Genomic DNA, 18977 nt, shown 5'->3' with positions numbered 1-18977 from the left:
TCCAAAGTTCATGTGAAAAAAGTTTCATGCGCATATCGCAAAGATCCCAGGAGGAGATAGATTTTTACTGTTTTTCATATAATTCCAAATTCTGAGGGATCTAAAGATCAGAGGTCAAAAGTCAGAGCGTAAAAATTGTTCGGCATGAGGAGACGCATACGTGTATACAGGTTTCATGGCTGTACGTATAACAGAGCATGAGCTATACCTGTTCAAAGTTCGCACTTTCGAAGGCTTCCTACAGCGCCACCATTTGGCCGATTGCTGTAAAAAGTAATAGCACACGTCGCCACAGTAAGCTGAACACATTGATGTTTTTATTTTCATTTTCTCACTAAGTATGTAGGAGTAGAAAGGAACCGAAGTTTTGAGGAGAACTTGATATGACGGTTAGATATTGTCACTAGAAAAATATTGTTCCTTCGAAACAATTGTGGGCTCGCTTCAAGCCAGAAAACAATGGCTATAAAAGCACAAAATGTCAAGATCGCAGGCAGTGCTCTCTTTGACGTTACTGACGTCAAAGATTGGTCCATTTTGTTCCAAAAATGTGTTGTGCAAAAGTTGACCCGCTGGTGGCGCTATAACAGGCCAATGTGAGAAGGTTGGTATCTGTTCCTTGACCTATTGGGAATGTGCTTGCAAGATTTCACGCACATCCCAGGCTGTGTTCATGATTTGAGGTGTTTTTGGCTTTGGACACTTTATCGCTGCTTGCAGCTATATTTATTATTATTATTTTATAATTTTTTTGTGTGCACTTCATAGGCATGTTAGATAAAGGTCCTTAGATTGCGTGTAGAATGTTTCGTGCAAATTGCAAAAAAAATCCTAGAATAAAAACGGGTTTAAGCGTTTTACAAACTGCTCAAAATTATATAGCGCCCCCCTTTGGCCATTTGGGGTAAGATTGGTTTCAGTGATATTTGAACTAACCCTCTACACTATTTTGTCATGAAAATGTGACTTTGCTTGTATGTTTTAGAGGCAGAAGAATAATTTGCATAAAAATGCAATATTGTTTGAATTATTTAAAAAAGCATGTTTCAATGTTAAAGAAATCCGATCTGACAGATCTTTAGATATCGGTCCAAAGTTCACGTAAAAAAAGTTTTGTGCACGTGACGCGAAAATTCCAGAATAAAAGCGGGTTTACGCGTTTTACAAACTGCTCAAAGTGGCGGAAAATCGAAGGGCGGAGCTTACTTAACAACGACACAGATGTCTTCCGCTTGAGTCAAAGCACGCGTGTAACAAGTTGCATGTCTTCAAACGAAACGAGTCATGACTTATGCCCGTTTGAAGTTTGAATTTTCAAACGCTTCGTATAGCGCCCCCCTTTGGCCGATTGGAATAAAATTGGTTTCAGTGATACTTTGACTAACCCTTCACATCTTTGCCAAATGCCATGAACGTGTAACTTTGCATGTATGATTTAGAGGCAGAAGAATAATTTGCATAAAACCGCAATATTGATAGAATTATTAAAAAAATATATTTCACTTTAAAAGAAATCCGCCGAGATTAGTTTGACCGTATTGGTCCAAAGTTCATGTGAAAAAAGTTTTGTGCGCGTATCGAAAAAAACCCAGGAGGAGATAGATTTTTACTGTTTTTCATATAATTCCGAATTGTGGGAGACCTAAAGGTCAGAGGTCAAAAGTTAGAGGGTAAAAGTTGTTCGGCATGAGGAGACGCATAAGTGTATACAGGTTTCATGGCTGTATGTATAACACAGCATGAGCTATACCTGTTCAAAGTTCGCACTTTCGAAGGCTTCCTGCAGCGCCACCATTTGGCCGATTGCTGTATAAAGTAATAGCACACGTCGCCACTGTAAACTGAACACATTTATGTTTTTATTTTCATTTTCTCATTAAGTATGTAGGAGTAGAAAGGTGCCAAAGTATTGAGGAGAACTTGATATAGTATATAAATAAATAAATAAATAAATAATGACAATATCTAAAGTGTGCTCGCCTTTAGGCGAGCCCACAACTAGAAAAATATTGTTCCTTCGAAACAATTGTGGGCTCGCTTCAAGCCAGAAAACAATGGCTATAAAAGCACAAAATGTCAAGATCACAGGCAGTGCTCTCTTTGACGTTACTGACGTCAACGATTGGTCCATTTTGTTCCAAAAATGTGTTGTGCAAAAGTTGACCCGCTGGTGGCGCTATAACAGGCCAATGTAAGAAGGGTGGTATCTGTTCCTTGACCTATTGGGAATGTGCTTGCAAGATTTCACGCACATTGCAGGCTGTGTTCATGATTTGAGGTGTTTTTGGTTTTGGACACTTTATCGCTGCTTGCAGCTATATTCATTATTATAATTTTTTTGTGTGTGTGCACTTCATAGGCATATTAGATAAAGGTCCTTAGATTGTGTGTAGAATGTTTCATGGAAATTGCAAAAAAAAAATCCTAACAGGTTTAAGCGTTTCACAAACTGCTCAAAATGATATAGCGCCCCCCTTTGGCCAATTGGGGTAAGATTGGTTTTAGTGATATTTGGACTAACACTCTACATCTTTGCCAAATGCCATGAACATGTTACTTTGCATGTATGATTTAGAGGCAGAAGAATAATTTGCATAAAACTGCAATATTCATTGAATTTATTTAAAAAAGCATGTTTCAATTTTAAAGAAATCCGATCTGGCAGATCTTTAGATATCGGTCCAAAGTTCACGTAAAAAACGTTTTGTGCACGTGGAGCGAAAATTCCAGAATAAAAGCGGGTTTACGCGTTTTACAAACTGCTCAATATGGCAGGAAAATCGAAGGGCGGAGCTTACTTAACAACGACACAGATGTCTTCCGCTTGAGTCAAAGCACGCGTGTAACAAGTTGCATGTCTTCAAACGAAACGAGTCATGACTTATGCCCGTTTGAAGTTTGAATTTTCAAACGCTTCGTATAGCGCCCCCCTTTGGCCGATTGGAATAAAATTGGTTTCAGTGATACTTTGACTAACCTTCCACATCTTTGCCAAATGCCATGAACGTGTAACTTTGCATGTATGATTTAGAGGCTGAAGAATAATTTGCATAAAACCGCAATATTGATTGAAGTATTAAAAAATTATATTTCACTTTAAAAGAAATCCGCCGAGACTAGTTTGACCGTATTGGTCCAAAGTTCATGTGAAAAAAGTTTTGTGCGCGTAACGCAAAAATCCCAGGAGGAGATAGATTTTTACTGTTTTTTATATAATTCAAAATTCTGGGGGATCTAAAGGTCAGAGGTCAAAAGTCAGAGCGCAAAAGTTGTTCGGCATGAGGAGACGCATACGTGTATACAAGTTTCATGACTGTACGTATAACAGAGCATGAGCTCTATCTGTTCAAAGTTCGCACTTTCGAAGGCTTCCTACAGCGCCACCATTTGGCCGATTGCTGTAAAAAATAATAGCACACTTCGCCACTGTAAGCTGAACACATTGATGTTTTTATTTTCATTTTCTGTCTAAGTATGTAGGAGTAGAAAGGAACCGAAGTTTTGAGGAGAACTTGATATGACGGTTAGATATTGTCACTAGAAAAATATTGTTCCTTCGAAACAATTGTGGGCTCGCTTCAAGCCAGAAAACAATGGCTATAAAAGTACAAAATGTCAAGATCGCAGGCAGTGCTCTCTTTGACGTTACTGACGTCAAAGATTGGTCCATTTTGTTCCAAAAATGTGTTGTGCAAAAGTTGACCCGCTGGTGGCGCTATAACAGGCCAATGTGAGAAGGTTGGTATCTGTTCCTTGACCTATTGGGAATGTGCTTGCAAGATTTCACGCACATCCCAGGCTGTGTTCATGATTTGAGGTGTTTTTGGCTTTGGACACTTTATCGCTGCTTGCAGCTATATTTATTATTATTATTTTATAATTTTTTTGTGTGCACTTCATAGGCATGTTAGATAAAGGTCCTTAGATTGTGTGTAGAATGTTTCATGCAAATTGCAAAAAAAATCCTAGAATAAAAACGGGTTTAAGCGTTTTACAAACTGCTCAAAATTATATAGCGCCCCCCTTTGGCCATTTGGGGTAAGATTGGTTTCAGTGATATTTGAACTAACCCTCTACACTATTTTGTCATGAAAATGTGACTTTGCTTGTATGTTTTAGAGGCAGAAGAATAATTTGCATAAAAATGCAATATTGTTTGAATTATTTAAAAAAGCATGTTTCAATGTTAAAGAAATCCGATCTGACAGATCTTTAGATATCGGTCCAAAGTTCACGTAAAAAAAGTTTTGTGCACGTGACGCGAAAATTCCAGAATAAAAGCGGGTTTACGCGTTTCACAAACTGCTCAAAGTGGCGGAAAATCGAAGGGCGGAGCTTACTTAACAACGACACAGATGTCTTCCGCTTGAGTCAAAGCACGCGTGTAACAAGTTGCATGTCTTCAAACAAAACGAGTCATGACTTATGCCCGTTTGAAGTTTGAATTTTCAAACGCTTCGTATAGCGCCCCCCTTTGGCCGATTGGAATAAAATTGGTTTCAGTGATACTTTGACTAACCCTCTACATCTTTGCCAAATGCCATGAACGTGTACCTTTGCATGTATGATTTAGAGGCCGAAGAATAATTTGCATAAAACCGCAATATTGATTGAATTATTAAAAAATGATATTTCACTTTAAAAGAAATCCACCGAGATAAATCTGACCGTATTGGTCCAAAGTTCATGTGAAAAAAGTTTTGTGCGCGTAACAAAAAAAACCCAGGAGGAGATAGATTTTTACTGTTTTTCATATAATTCCGAATTGTGGGAGACCTAAAGGTCAGAGGTCAAAAGTTAGAGGGTAAAAGTTGTTCGGCATGAGGAGACGCATAAGTGTATACAGGTTTCATGGCTGTATGTATAACACAGCATGAGCTATACCTGTTCAAAGTTCGCACTTTCGAAGGCTTCCTACAGCGCCACCATTTGGCCGATTGCTGTAAAAAGTAATAGCACACTTCGCCACTGTAAACTGAACACATTGATGTTTTTATTTTCATTTTCTCACTAAGTATGTAGGAGTAGAAAGGAACCGAAGTTTTTTGATACTTGATATGCCTGCCTGATAGATAAATAAATAAATAAATAATGACAATATCTAAAGTGTGCTCGCCTTATAGGCGAGCCCACAACTAGAAAAATATTGTTCCTTCGAAACAATTGTGGGCTCGCTTCAAGCCAGAAAACAATGGCTATAAAAGCACAAAATGTCAAGATCGCAGGCAGTGCTCTCTTTGACGTTACTGACGTCAAAGATTGGTCCATTTTGTTCCAAAAATGTGTTGTGCAAAAGTTGACCCGCTGGTGGCGCTATAACAGGCCAATGTGAGAAGGTTGGTATCTGTTCCTTGACCTATTGGGAATGTGCTTGCAAGATTTCACGCACATCCCAGGCTGTGTTCATGATTTGAGGTGTTTTTGGCTTTGGCCACTTTATCGCTGCTTGCAGCTATATTTATTATTATTATTTTATAATTTTTTTGTGTGCACTTCATAGGCATGTTAGATAAAGGTCCTTAGATTGCGTGTAGAATGTTTCATGCAAATTGCAAAAAAAATCCTAGAATAAAAACGGGTTTAAGCGTTTTACAAACTGCTCAAAATTATATAGCGCCCCCCTTTGGCCATTTGGGGTAAGATTGGTTTCAGTGATATTTGAACTAACCCTCTACACTATTTTGTCATGAAAATGTGACTTTGCATGTATGTTTTAGAGGCAGAAGAATAATTTGCATAAAAATGCAATATTGTTTGAATTATTTAAAAAAGCATGTTTCAATGTTAAAGAAATCCGATCTGACAGATCTTTAGATATCGGTCCAAAGTTCACGTAAAAAAAGTTTTGTGCACGTGACGCGAAAATTCCAGAATAAAAGCGGGTTTACGCGTTTTACAAACTGCTCAAAATGGCGGAAAATTGAAGGGCGGAGCTTACTTAACAACAACACAGATGTCTTCCGCTTGAGTCAAAGCACGCGTGTAACAAGTTGCATGTCTTCAAACGAAACAAGTCATGACTTATGCCCGTTTGAAGTTTGAATTTTCAGACGCTTCGTATAGCGCCCCCCTTTGGCCAATTGGAATAAAATTGGTTTCAGTGATACTTTGACTAACCCTCCACATCTTTGCCAAATGCCATGAACGTGTAACTTTGCATGTATGATTTAGAGGCCGAAGAATAATTTGCATAAAACCGCAATATTGATAAAATTATTAAAAAATTATATTTCACTTTAAAAGAAATCCGCCGAGATTAGTTTGACCGTATTGGTCCAAAGTTCATGTGAAAAAGGTTTTGTGCGCGTATCGAAAAAAACCCAGGAGGAGATAGATTTTTACTGTTTTTCATATAATTCCGAATTGTGGGAGATCTAAAGGTCAGAGGTCAAAAGTCAGAGGCTAAAAGTTGTTCGGCATGAGGAGACGCATACGTGTATACAGGTTTCATGCCTGTACCTCAAACACAGCATGAGCTATACCTGTTCAAAGTTCGCACTTTCGAAGGCTTCCTACAGCGCCACCATTTGGCCGATTGCTGTAAAAAGTAATAGCACACTTCGCCACTGTAAACTGAACACATTGATGTTTTTATTTTCATTTTCTCACTAAGTATGTAGGAGTAGAAAGGAACCGAAAATCCCGTCTACTTACTAGATAAACAAATAAATAAATAAATAATGACAATATCTAAAGTGTGCTCGCCAGGTACTGGCGAGCCCACAACTAGAAAAATATTGTTCCTTCGAAACAATTGTGGGCTCGCTTCAAGCCAGAAAACAATGGCTATAAAAGCACAAAATGTCAAGATCGCAGGCAGTGCTCTCTTTGACGTTACTGACGTCAAAGATTGGTCCATTTTGTTCCAAAAATGTGTTGTGCAAAAGTTGACCCGCTGGTGGCGCTATAACAGGCCAATGTGAGAAGGTTGGTATCTGTTCCTTGACCTATTGGGAATGTGCTTGCAAGATTTCACGCACATCCCAGGCTGTGTTCATGATTTGAGGTGTTTTTGGCTTTGGACACTTTATCGCTGCTTGCAGCTATATTTATTATTATTATTTTATAATTTTTTTGTGTGCACTTCATAGGCATGTTAGATAAAGGTCCTTAGATTGCGTGTAGAATGTTTCATGCAAATTGCAAAAAAAATCCTAGAATAAAAACGGGTTTAAGCGTTTTACAAACTGCTCAAAATTATATAGCGCCCCCCTTTGGCCATTTGGGGTAAGATTGGTTTCAGTGATATTTGAACTAACCCTCTACACTATTTTGTCATGAAAATGTGACTTTGCTTGTATGTTTTAGAGGCAGAAGAATAATTTGCATAAAAATGCAATATTGTTTGAATTATTTAAAAAAGCATGTTTCAATGTTAAAGAAATCCGATCTGACAGATCTTTAGATATCGGTCCAAAGTTCACGTAAAAAAAGTTTTGTGCACGTGACGCGAAAATTCCAGAATAAAAGCGGGTTTACACGTTTTACAAACTGCTCAAAGTGGCGGAAAATCGAAGGGCGGAGCTTACTTAACAACGACACAGATGTCTTCCGCTTGAGTCAAAGCACGCGTGTAACAAGTTGCATGTCTTCAAACGAAACGAGTCATGACTTATGCCCGTTTGAAGTTTGAATTTTCAGACGCTTCGTATAGCGCCCCCCTTTGGCCGATTGGAATAAAATTGGTTTCAGTGATACCTTGACTAACCCTCTACATCTTTGCCAAATGCCATGAACGTGTAACTTTGCATGTATGATTTAGAGGCCGAAGAATAATTTGCATAAAACTGCAATATTTATTGAATTATTAAAAAATTATATTTCACTTTAAAAGAAATCCGCCGAGATTAGTTTGACCGTATTGGTCCAAAGTTCATGTGAAAAAAGTTTTGTGCGCGTATCGAAAAAAACCCAGGAGGAGATAGATTTTTACTGTTTTTCATATAATTCCGAATTGTGGGAGATCTAAAGGTCAGAGGTCAAAAGTCAGAGGCTAAAAGTTGTTCGGCATGAGGAGACGCATACGTGTATACAGGTTTCATGCCTGTACCTCAAACACAGCATGAGCTATACCTGTTCAAAGTTCGCACTTTCGAAGGCTTCCTACAGCGCCACCATTTGGCCGATTGCTGTAAAAAGTAATAGCACACTTCGCCACTGTAAACTGAACACATTGATGTTTTTATTTTCATTTTCTCACTAAGTATGTAGGAGTAGAAAGGAACCGAAAATCCCGTCTACTTACTAGATAAACAAACTAGAAAAATATTGTTCCTTCGAAACAATTGTGGGCTCGCTTCAAGCCGGAAAACAATGGCTATAAAAGCACAAAATGTCAAGATCGCAGGCAGTGCTCTCTTTGACGTTACTGACGTCAAAGATTGGTCCATTTTGTTCCAAAAATGTGTTGTGCAAAAGTTGACCCGCTGGTGGCGCTATAACAGGCCAATGTGAGAAGGTTGGTATCTGTTCCTTGACCTATTGGGAATGTGCTTGCAAGATTTCACGCACATCCCAGGCTGTGTTCATGATTTGAGGTGTTTTTGGCTTTGGACACTTTATCGCTGCTTGCAGCTATATTTATTATTATTATTTTATAATTTTTTTGTGTGCACTTCATAGGCATGTTAGATAACGGTCCTTAGATTGCGTGTAGAATGTTTCATGCAAATTGCAAAAAAAATCCTAGAATAAAAACGGGTTTAAGCGTTTTACAAACTGCTCAAAATTATATAGCGCCCCCCTTTGGCCATTTGGGGTAAGATTGGTTTCAGTGATATTTGAACTAACCCTCTACACTATTTTGTCATGAAAATGTGACTTTGCTTGTATGTTTTAGAGGCAGAAGAATAATTTGCATAAAAATGCAATATTGTTTGAATTATTTAAAAAAGCATGTTTCAATGTTAAAGAAATCCGATCTGACAGATCTTTAGATATCGGTCCAAAGTTCATGTAAAAAAATGTTTTGTGCACGTGACGCGAAAATTCCAGAATAAAAGCGGGTTTACGCGTTTTACAAACTGCTCAAAGTGGCGGAAAATCGAAGGGCGGAGCTTACTTAACAACGACACAGATGTCTTCCGCTTGAGTCAAAGCACGCGTGTAACAAGTTGCATGTCTTCAAACGAAACGAGTCATGACTTATGCCCGTTTGAAGTTTGAATTTTCAAACGCTTCGTATAGCGCCCCCCTTTGGCCGATTGGAATAAAATTGGTTTCAGTGATACTTTGACTAACCCTCCACATCTTTGCCAAATGCCATGAACGTGTAACTTTGCATGTATGATTTAGAGGCCGAAGAATAATTTGCATAAAACCGCAATATATATTGAATTATTAAAAAATTATATTTCACTTTAAAAGAAATCCGCCGAGATTAGTTTGACCGTATTGGTCCAAAGTTCATGTGAAAAAAGTTTTGTGCACTTGACGCGAAAATCCCAGGAGGAGATAGATTTTTACTGTTTTTCATATAATTCCGAATTGTGGGAGACCTAAAGGTCAGAGGTCAAAAGTTAGAGGGTAAAAGTTGTTCGGCATGAGGAGACGCATAAGTGTATACAGGTTTCATGGCTGTATGTATAACACAGCATGAGCTATACCTGTTCAAAGTTCGCACTTTCGAAGGCTTCCTACAGCGCCACCATTTGGCCGATTGCTATAAAAAATAATAGCACACTTCGCCACTGTAAACTGAACACATTGATGTTTTTATTTTCATTTTCTCACTAAGTATGTAGGAGTAGAAAGGAACCGAAGATCCCGTCTACTGATTGCCTGCCTGATAGATAAATAATGACAATATCTAAAGTGTGCTCGCCTTATAGGCGAGCCCACAATAATGACAATATCTAAAGTGTGCTCGCCAGGTACTGGCGAGCCCACAATGACAATATCTAAAGTGTGCTCGCCTTATAGGCGAGCCCACAATAAATAAATAATGACAATATCTAAAGTGTGCTCGCCTTATAGGCGAGCCCACAATGATCATGAGACCCAATTACTGAAAGTCAAGTCTCCAGGTTTCCTTCCGAAAATGTACGACACTGATTTACTCTGTCACTATGGCATATTACGAGTCCAACTAGTACTAGTGGTTCTCAAACGTTTTATTTGGACCTCCTTAAAAACTCTTTCTGTGCCAAGGGCCAAAATGGCCCCAAGGTATGTGTGCCAGGATTTTGTATGTTTTTCTTTACTATGCAATTTTTTTTATAAAACACAGACACAGTTGTTGTGATTCACAGACACAGTAGTTGTGATTCAGTGGCAAAAAGAATTTTGTCAATCAGACAAATGGTTCCAGAGATAGAGCTGTTTGAATACAAAAAAAGTGTCCATCCACTAGAATGAACACACATTTTCTCAATCAGCTAAACGAGGGAGCCAACACACAAACAGAGAAAAGCATCTCTCTGATCTCAGGTCATTTTGACATCTTTAAAAAAGAAAAAAAAAAAAATGTATAGCCTTTGATCAAAAGACGTCAAAGACCATTGGCACACAGGGCCCATTGAAAAAAGACGTCATGAGACGTCATTGGCACTGAGTGAGAACTCTGAGAGTGTACAAAATGGAACCAGGTCCATTTGGCTCCATTTGAACACTCTCAGAGTTACAGACCTGTTATGGTCATTCAGGGGTAGGGCTGTCACGATTATGCCATTTTACATGACGATTAATTGTCACTCAAATAATTGCGATTAACAATTTAATTGTGTATTTATCGTTGACAATTACATTTCTGTTTGGCTTTTAGGCTTTGAAGTTGCACATGGTAGATATGACACATAACCTAAATATACAAAGAAATTACTGACATAATTGACAAAAAAAAAAGAACATTGATAGTGGAAATAGCCGATCTACAAGCTCACAACGCGTCGCATCGAACTTGTAGATCTGCCATTTCCACAATTTTTTACTTTAATGAAAATATATGAACATTTTTCAACATGGAAACGATTATGACGATTATGAAAAATAATCACAATTAAGACGATTATGTAATAATTGTGACAGCCCTATTCAGGGTCAGTCCCTTTATGCATTTCTGGTAACGTTATTGTACGCTCATTTTGTATGTCCATGGCATAAACAGTTTTTTTGACAAAGATGTCCATGAAACGAAAGGCTCTTGCACAACTACAGCGACAGGTGCTTTCGAGGAGAGACCAAACAATGGTCGGTGAACTGAAAAGGCAAAGACTCCACGCACACGGTCTTCAAAAGCAAAAAAGGGGAATTTAATAAAGAGATGCAACGTTTCGGTATTTAAACCTTCATCAGGCAAACTCGCTTTTCTCGCATTTGAAGACAGTGTGCGTGGAGTCTTTGCCTTGACAAAGATGTCCACCACAAGCCAGCATGGCGACCGTTTACCTGGAGTAGAAGGCCAGGAGCTTGGTGTGCACCAGGATGAAGGCGTGCAGCACCTCCTCTCCCGCCCGCTCGCCGCTGCCGTTGAGCTGCTGCACCAGCCGGCGCTCCAAGAACTCGATGCACTGCTCGCACAGCGTGGGGTGGATGAGTCGCTCCACCGCCTGACGGGGACAAGCGGACACACCAGGAGAACGTTGAGTCAGAAAGATGCGACTCTGGAGAAATCCGCCGGGAAATTAATTCCGTCGTACTGTTTATATTAGATATTGTACTCAGAAAGTTTACAAAACACAGGATCACTTTGTTGGGAACGGATACTCTGACCGAATGGCGTTGGCTGTTCATAAGTAGCAGATATACAAGCTCTCATCGCGTCACGTACTGCGAGCTCGTGCTGTACATCTGCTTTTGAACATTTTTGAAAGTGTGAAAACTAGTTAAAATTATTACTTTTTAACTCCCTTGCCGCCGAACGAACGCTCGTTCTTTTATCCTCTGCGCCATAACGAGCGTTCGTTCTTTTACCTGTCTGAGCACTGTAAGCAGAAGAGGGATGGCGTTTTTTTCTTCTTTTTTTCACAACACAATGAGGGATATGCTGGTCTTTTACAAAAAATTGCGGTTGGAAATAATGGATGGATATTGTTTTATAAAATCGCAAAGGTAAGCTACTTTTATGGCATTAAAAGACATCCTTAGATCCTTATAACATCATATAAATGGTGGTAAAAGTATAGAATCCCCCAAAATAAAAAAAGATTAAGCATGATCCTTCAGATTATGGTTAATGTGATTCAGAATGAATGTGTGGACCAGCAGTCACCCCTTCATATAGCGCTGCAGTACCTCAACTAGGAAGCTCTGGTCGTTGGCACGGAGGTGGCTGTAGGTCTCCAGCAGGCCCTGCAGATGTTTCCACAGCCTGGTCCTCTGCTCGGTGTCCTGAGGCCGCAGTCTGGCCAACACACAACACACAATTCATTGGAACCTTACAGTCGAAATGCAACTAGAAATACGTTTTTCACACTTTTAGAGCATATCTGTAGTGACAAATTTGAGTATTTGTGTATTATAATGAAACAATTAGAGCCCTAAGCCCAGCCCCTAAACAGAAACGTCTTGCGTGATGACGAACATCAAGAAAATGTGTAATTCACGAGGTCAGAATGACTGACAGGTGACTGTGTCAATAAACGTCATCAACTTCAACTTCAGCGACTCCCCGTGAGCCGCTGGTTTGCGTGTCTCCCCCCTTCCTCCGCCTCCCCGTTCGTCCTCTCCGCACAGCAGAGCCAGTCTGTTGCGCTGGCTTTCCTCTGGTCCAGCCAATCACAAGCCGCGGCCGACATCTGATGTCCTATGAACACAAATTTGTTTCTGTAGGCGCTGCCTTGTCAGTCTATAGCGCGACGCCGTGATACTGAGCACCCGCCCGTCTTTACCTATTAATGTCTTCAATGAGTTATGGCCTGCCTACTTTTTGACCGTCAAATCACATTCACCCAAGTGCTCTGTACCTCATTTCTGGACAGTTTCAGGACAGTTTTCATAAGGAAGTGGAGTGAGTGGAAAACTTGGTTTCATCTTTGGGTCTTTAATACAGCATGTCAGGAGCAGTGTTCATTTTGTCTAATAAAACTATGATGAAAAACAAATTGTCAACTACCTTTTTTCCACAGACGAAAACTAAATAAAAACTAAGCTATGATGACTAAAACGAGTCACTACTGAGACTAAATATATTGACAATTACCTCAACAAATAAAAACTTGGGAGGGACTAGTGGAGAAGAGACAGTACAACTAAAAGACAAGTCATTTTATGGTTGTTTGCGATCGGGCGTCAACTGTAGATTTCATCGATTAAAATCTTATGATGTTTAGTCGACTAAAACTAGACTAAAACATATCAGATGACCAAAATATGACTTAAACTACAGTATTTTCCGAACTATAAGGCGCACCGGACTATAAGGCGCACTGTCAATGAATGGTCTATTTTCGAACTGTTTTCATATATAAGGCGCACCGGACTATAAGGCGCACATAATAGACGCTACCGTTGCGTTATGCATCCAACAGATGGAGCTGTGCTAAAGGGAATGTCAATGTCAATGAATGATCCATATATAAGGCGCACTGGACTATAAGGCGCACTGTAGTTTTTTGAGAAAATTAAAGGCTTTTAAGTGCGCCTTATAGTCCGGAAAATACGGGTAAATGGAATTTTATTCAAAAGACTATGGCTATACTAAATCAAAATCTGGTCAGGAATCAACACTGGTCAGGAATCGCACTGGACTATGTGATAATCATGACATGCGTGCACCGCATCTCAACGCCGTCTAAAGCAGTGATTTTCAACCAGTGGTCCGGGGACCACCAGTGGTCCTTGAAGGGGTTCCAGGTGGTCCCCAGCTAAATGATGGAGAGTTGGTAACCAAATGGACCCTTATATGTAGATCTTTGACTCTTGAGAGCGTAAAATGAAACCATTACATACATTTTATGCTCTCAAGAGTTAAATTATTGTTAAATATCTGCATTACTTAATTTACACGAAGTCTAAAAAATAAATCAATACAGCATGGAATTGTGGACTTAAAGCTGGGGTCTTCAACAGGGGATCCGGGACCCCTAGGGGGTCCTCAGAGTTACAACAGGGGGGCCGCCAAAATCTTTGTGTGAGAGGATAATTATTTTAAATGAACAGCTTGAACCCTCACACCCCTATTCTGAGAACTTTAGCCAACAATAGCAGCAACAATATTTTTGGCAAATAGGTTTGGTGTAGAGGTTAAGTGGTTAAATGTCTGAACGTGAAATGTCAAACAAGTCTATGAATCCATATACATACGGTATGAAATCCGTGAAAATCTGCTGCACAATTTTATACAATATCAATATGTATTAGGGGAATGGGGGTCCCTGCTTTATCTCCCTATCAGCTAAGGGGTCCTTGGCCTGACATAGCAAACTATCCCCCACTCACTCTCTCCTGAGGAGGTTGCTGCTGAGGGTCACCATGCCGAAGAGGACCTCGATCATCTTCTTCAGCGCGTAGATCTTCCTCCGCAGGTCGTCCTCCACCTCCTCGCCGTCGCCGTTCACCGCGATGTACAGACACTCGTCAAACTGTGTGGCGGAAAAAAATATTCGTTATATTATATTTTTATGTTTTATTTTATTTTATATTTTACTTAAGTAAAAGTATCAATACTGCAAAGTAGAATTACTCCGTTACAAGTGAACTGTATTTAAAAATGTACTTGTGTAAAAGTACAAAATAAAATAAGTACCTTTAATGTACTTAAAGGGGAAGACCACCCATTTTCAATATTGAACTATGTCATTAATATACCTTAGAGGAGTTGTGTGGAAATAAATAAATAAAATTCCCCCTCTTCTGTGTTGCCTAGAACTGGAGGATTGATTTTGGGGTTTGTATTGCAAATCACAACTTGATGACATCACACATTGTACTTTACAATACAAAACCCAAAATCGAAATGTGCATATACTCTCTATACACTACTTTATGTTTGTTTACTGTTGAGTCAGGAAAACAAAGTTGCACATTAAGTTAATAATCAGGGGACCTCCCAAAATAATTTTGTGGACCCCCCTGGGGGTCCCGACCCACAGGTTGAGAACCACTGATCTAAAGGGTCATATAAAACGGCTCATCAGGCAGTGAGAAGAGGAAGTGAACCAGTGTATGTCAGCAGCATTCACATCATGCGGTGCAGTCGGACAAAGCCCGCTCTGATGCGCAAACACGGCTCACTCACACCACATGATATAAATGAAGCTCCGCCGTTAAAGAGACGCTGCATGGATGTTGATCACAACGTGCTCACTGTTCTGTGTCACGATCTGCTTCAAATCGCCTCCGTCGGGTGGAAACCTCATACCATGTACAAGAAATTCTAATTAAAAAATGGCTAAAGCAGCAGATCGACAAGCGGGAAATGCACCGCTTCGCACCACGCTCAGAGCTTATGGATCTGCTACTATTAATGCTTTTGTGAGACGCTGTAATGTGATCAAGTAGGGCGTTCATTTTACGAAAAAACACAAACAGCTCAAGTAAAGAGTTAAGATGTTTCTGCCCAAAGGCAACGATGTGCACATTTACAGCATCTGCAACCCAGAACATAGTTTATTACAGTGTTTCTCAACCTGTGAGCAGTGAGGTTATTGTAAGTTGGCCTCCAAATATTTTATTAATGATATATAAATACGTGCCCAAGTTAAAAGGTAAGAAAATCGTGGCAGTAAACGCGAAAATCTGTTTTTTAAAGTATACCAGTAGTCCCACTGATACAGGCCGCAACGCAATCATTTTATTGTTCCTAAACGTGCTGTGAATATGCACGCGGTGCACCCTCTTTCCAGAAGATTCGTTGCTTTTTGAGATTTTCAAGCGTCCTGGTCCAGAAAAGGTTAGGAACCAACCTGGTTTACTGAATAAAACAATTCTAGACCCCAAATCCACCTGCTGCCTCTCTAGGTAAAGGCTAGTAAGAGATGCACACTCCAAAACTGCCGCCCTACACGTGACAGTCTCTGCACCTGTTGGGCAATGACCCTCTGAAGGCGAGAGGGTGGTGAGGGGACTGTATGACGGCTCAACACATTAAACAATCTGTGTGCTTCTAAGACATGCAGATATCCTGCCCAGGGCACCTGACACCCACACTAGTCTTGCATGGCCAGACTCGCGAGACTAGTGCATTAATGTGATTTGACATCACTGATGTTGATGACAAGTGATACGCATACTTTGTGTTGTGTTTTATCGTCAATCTGGACAAAATCATCCCACACGACGCTGCTATTTCCAAGCGAGCTTTCGTTTCAAGCATGCACAAGGCAAGCAGGAGGTAAACAAATCCAGTCGGCGCGCACCCCTATGGTGCGCACATGATCAATCAGAACATGCAGACATGCACTAACACAGACCCTATGCCACAGGCACACACACTGTTCCTCTCCCATTTGGAACACATTAACGTTTATAACGTTTTTGAACAAGCCATTAAAAGGTTTTTGTTAAAAAATAAATTAAAAAAAAAGGAAAAAAATCATGGAGTGTGGTTGTTCTGTGGTCAGGGTTCCCACACATCTTTACCAATAAATTTCCAAAACTTTTCCAAAACTTTTCCAGAATATTTAACCTGATTTCCAGGACTATATAACAATAATTCAGCTCAATAACGAGTCGCTTACTCCTATGCGCAATGCCTAAAGACAGGTAGTGTATGCCAGTGGTTCTCAACCTTTTCAGGCCGTGACCCCCGAAATAATCATATTTGAAGAGAGTTGAGGAATTTTGTATAACACGTTTCTATTGTGAAAATAGAAACACCTCGCCGCAACGCGAGGCGTTGTGAGCATGTAGATCGGCTATTTTTTTTTCACAATTTCTGCCTCTAATATTTGACAATTTGGCCAATGTTTAATTTGTCATTTCAGAAGTATTAACAAAATCAATAACCAAAGACAATGCATGCATAGCTATTTTTTCCAGGACCTTCCTTGATCAATTCCAAAACTTTTCCAGTACTGGAAAAATATTTTTCTAATTTCAAATTATTTCCAGGAATTTCATGACCGTGGGAACCCTGGTGGTGAAACATGTTAGTTGTTACCTGGTGTAACACGTATGTGTGGTTGTTCTCTGTGGTGAAACAAGCGTAGTTGTCCCCCAGTCGGTCCACCATGGTGCTGCAGGAGATGATGATGGGAGCAAACAGAGTGTTGATGCTGTCCTCGAAGGCTGGAGGCTGAGGACACACAGACCAGTGTTAATTTTGTCGACTAAAACTATGACAAAAAAAAAAAAAAAAAAAAAAGTTTGTGGACTCCTTTTTTAACTGAGGAAAATGAATTAAAAACTAAGCTATCATGACTAAAACTAGACTAAATACCATATATTGACAATCTTGTCAACAAATAAAATGTGACTAAAATGTCAGGGAGGGACAAGTGGAGAAGACATCCAACTAAAAGACAAATCATTTTATGTTTGGTCACGCTCTGAAAACGCGATCTACAAGCTCAAAATGTAATGCGATGCGAGCTTGTAGATCTGCTATTTTGAAAATATTTGTACACATGTTATTTGTTTCTTGAAATGGGACATTCTGCATAATGACTACTTTTACTTTTTGTTTTTGATACCAGTACTTTTACTCAAGTACATTTTGAATTCCGGAAATGTTTCCGGACAGTAACAGTGTTTCTAAACTGCAGTATTGAAACTTTTTCCACCACTGACGATTATGCAAAACAATTGCAGATTATCTCAAAATGATGAGCGAGGCCTACACTCTGGCCGTCCTCCTGCGACGCTCCATACTGCCGTGTGATCTTCTGCTGGAACTCCGGGTCGGTCCAGTGGAAGAGAACCTCGGCGCTCTCGCTGGTTATCAGCAGACACTTCATCTGTAGCACAGATCCACCGCTGCCTTGCTTCACTGTAGCGGACTGTTTACTGCACCCATGACACACAACGACGTGTGTGTGTCGCTTCGAGGAGGGGTTGGTGGCACCAGTGGGCTCTATGAGCAAATAACAATATTTCATGTGAGTAATCATTCAGTGCAGGCCAGGGGTCTTTCTGCGTTTTTTCAGGCCAAGGACCCCCTTAGTTGAGAGAGAGATGAAGACGACAGCAGCAGCAGGGAGCCCCCGCAGGGAGCCCCCCCCCCCCCCCCCCCCCCCCCCCACACCACACCACACCACGCACGCACGCACGCACACACACACACACACACACACACACACACACACACACACACACACACACACACACACACACACACACACACACACACACACACACACACACACACACACACACACACACACACACACACACACTACGTACTGTATAAAATTGTGTTGCAGATTAAACATAGACTTCACAGTTCACACATAGCTTCATTAACTATCAGTCATGAAGTGTAAATTAATGATAGACATTTAACCACTTAAACCCTTACATTTACTACCTACTATCTACTACTATTTACCAATTACTATTTACCAGTTTTAGTGTACTGTACTGTACAGTTTTGTATTGTAAAGATTTATGTATGGATGGTCATATCACCACATTTTTACAACCTGCTCAGGGTCTACAGATGAAAATTAGCTTAATATGGCTAACTCTGGCTCGTTTACATTGATGTGAAAGCTGACAATGTGCTTTGTCAACGGTGTTACTTTGTAGCAGTGAAAGTGCTCACTGGAACTGCATGGATAGGCCTGCATGTCACAACTATTACATAATCGTCTTATCACAATTATTTGACATAATCGCAATTATTTTGTCATAATTGTCATAATCTTTTCCATGTTGTAAAATGCTCATTATATTTTCGAACCGGTTAAAAAATAGTGGAAATAGCAGATCTACAAGCTTGTAGATAGGCTATTTCCACTATCAATGTTCAAGTATAAAGTTGTCAAATATGTCAGTAATTTATTTGTATATTTAGGTTATGTGTCATATCTGCCATGTGCAATTTCAAAGCCTAAAAGCCAAACAGCAATGTAATTGTCAATGACAAAAACACAATTAAA

At 39.9% G+C, this 18977-nt stretch overlaps 1 protein-coding gene across 1 annotated transcript in view; it reads right to left on the bottom strand.

Annotated features, from left to right (window-relative positions):
• Positions 1 to 17876, bottom strand: part of hps1 (HPS1 biogenesis of lysosomal organelles complex 3 subunit 1) — a 56884-nt gene extending 39008 nt beyond the window's left edge. Inside the window, exons 1-5 of the mRNA XM_080739757.1 lie at positions 17718 to 17876; positions 17039 to 17173; positions 14377 to 14519; positions 12232 to 12340; positions 11386 to 11546 (exon numbers count right to left, since the gene is read on the bottom strand). Of these exons, the coding sequence (XP_080595883.1) occupies positions 11386 to 11546; positions 12232 to 12340; positions 14377 to 14519; positions 17039 to 17173; positions 17718 to 17834 (665 nt within the window). The 5' untranslated portion in view covers positions 17835 to 17876. The remainder of the gene's footprint in view (positions 1 to 11385; positions 11547 to 12231; positions 12341 to 14376; positions 14520 to 17038; positions 17174 to 17717) is intronic.
• Positions 17877 to 18977: the final 1101 nt, after the last annotated feature.

The sequence above is a fragment of the Nannobrachium achirus genome, assembly GCF_963921795.1.
Source record: "Nannobrachium achirus genome assembly, chromosome: 13".
Classification (NCBI taxonomy): domain Eukaryota; kingdom Metazoa; phylum Chordata; class Actinopteri; order Myctophiformes; family Myctophidae; genus Nannobrachium; species Nannobrachium achirus.
Note: the sequence above shows the minus strand (reverse complement) of the source record. Positions and strands in the feature narration are given on the sequence as shown.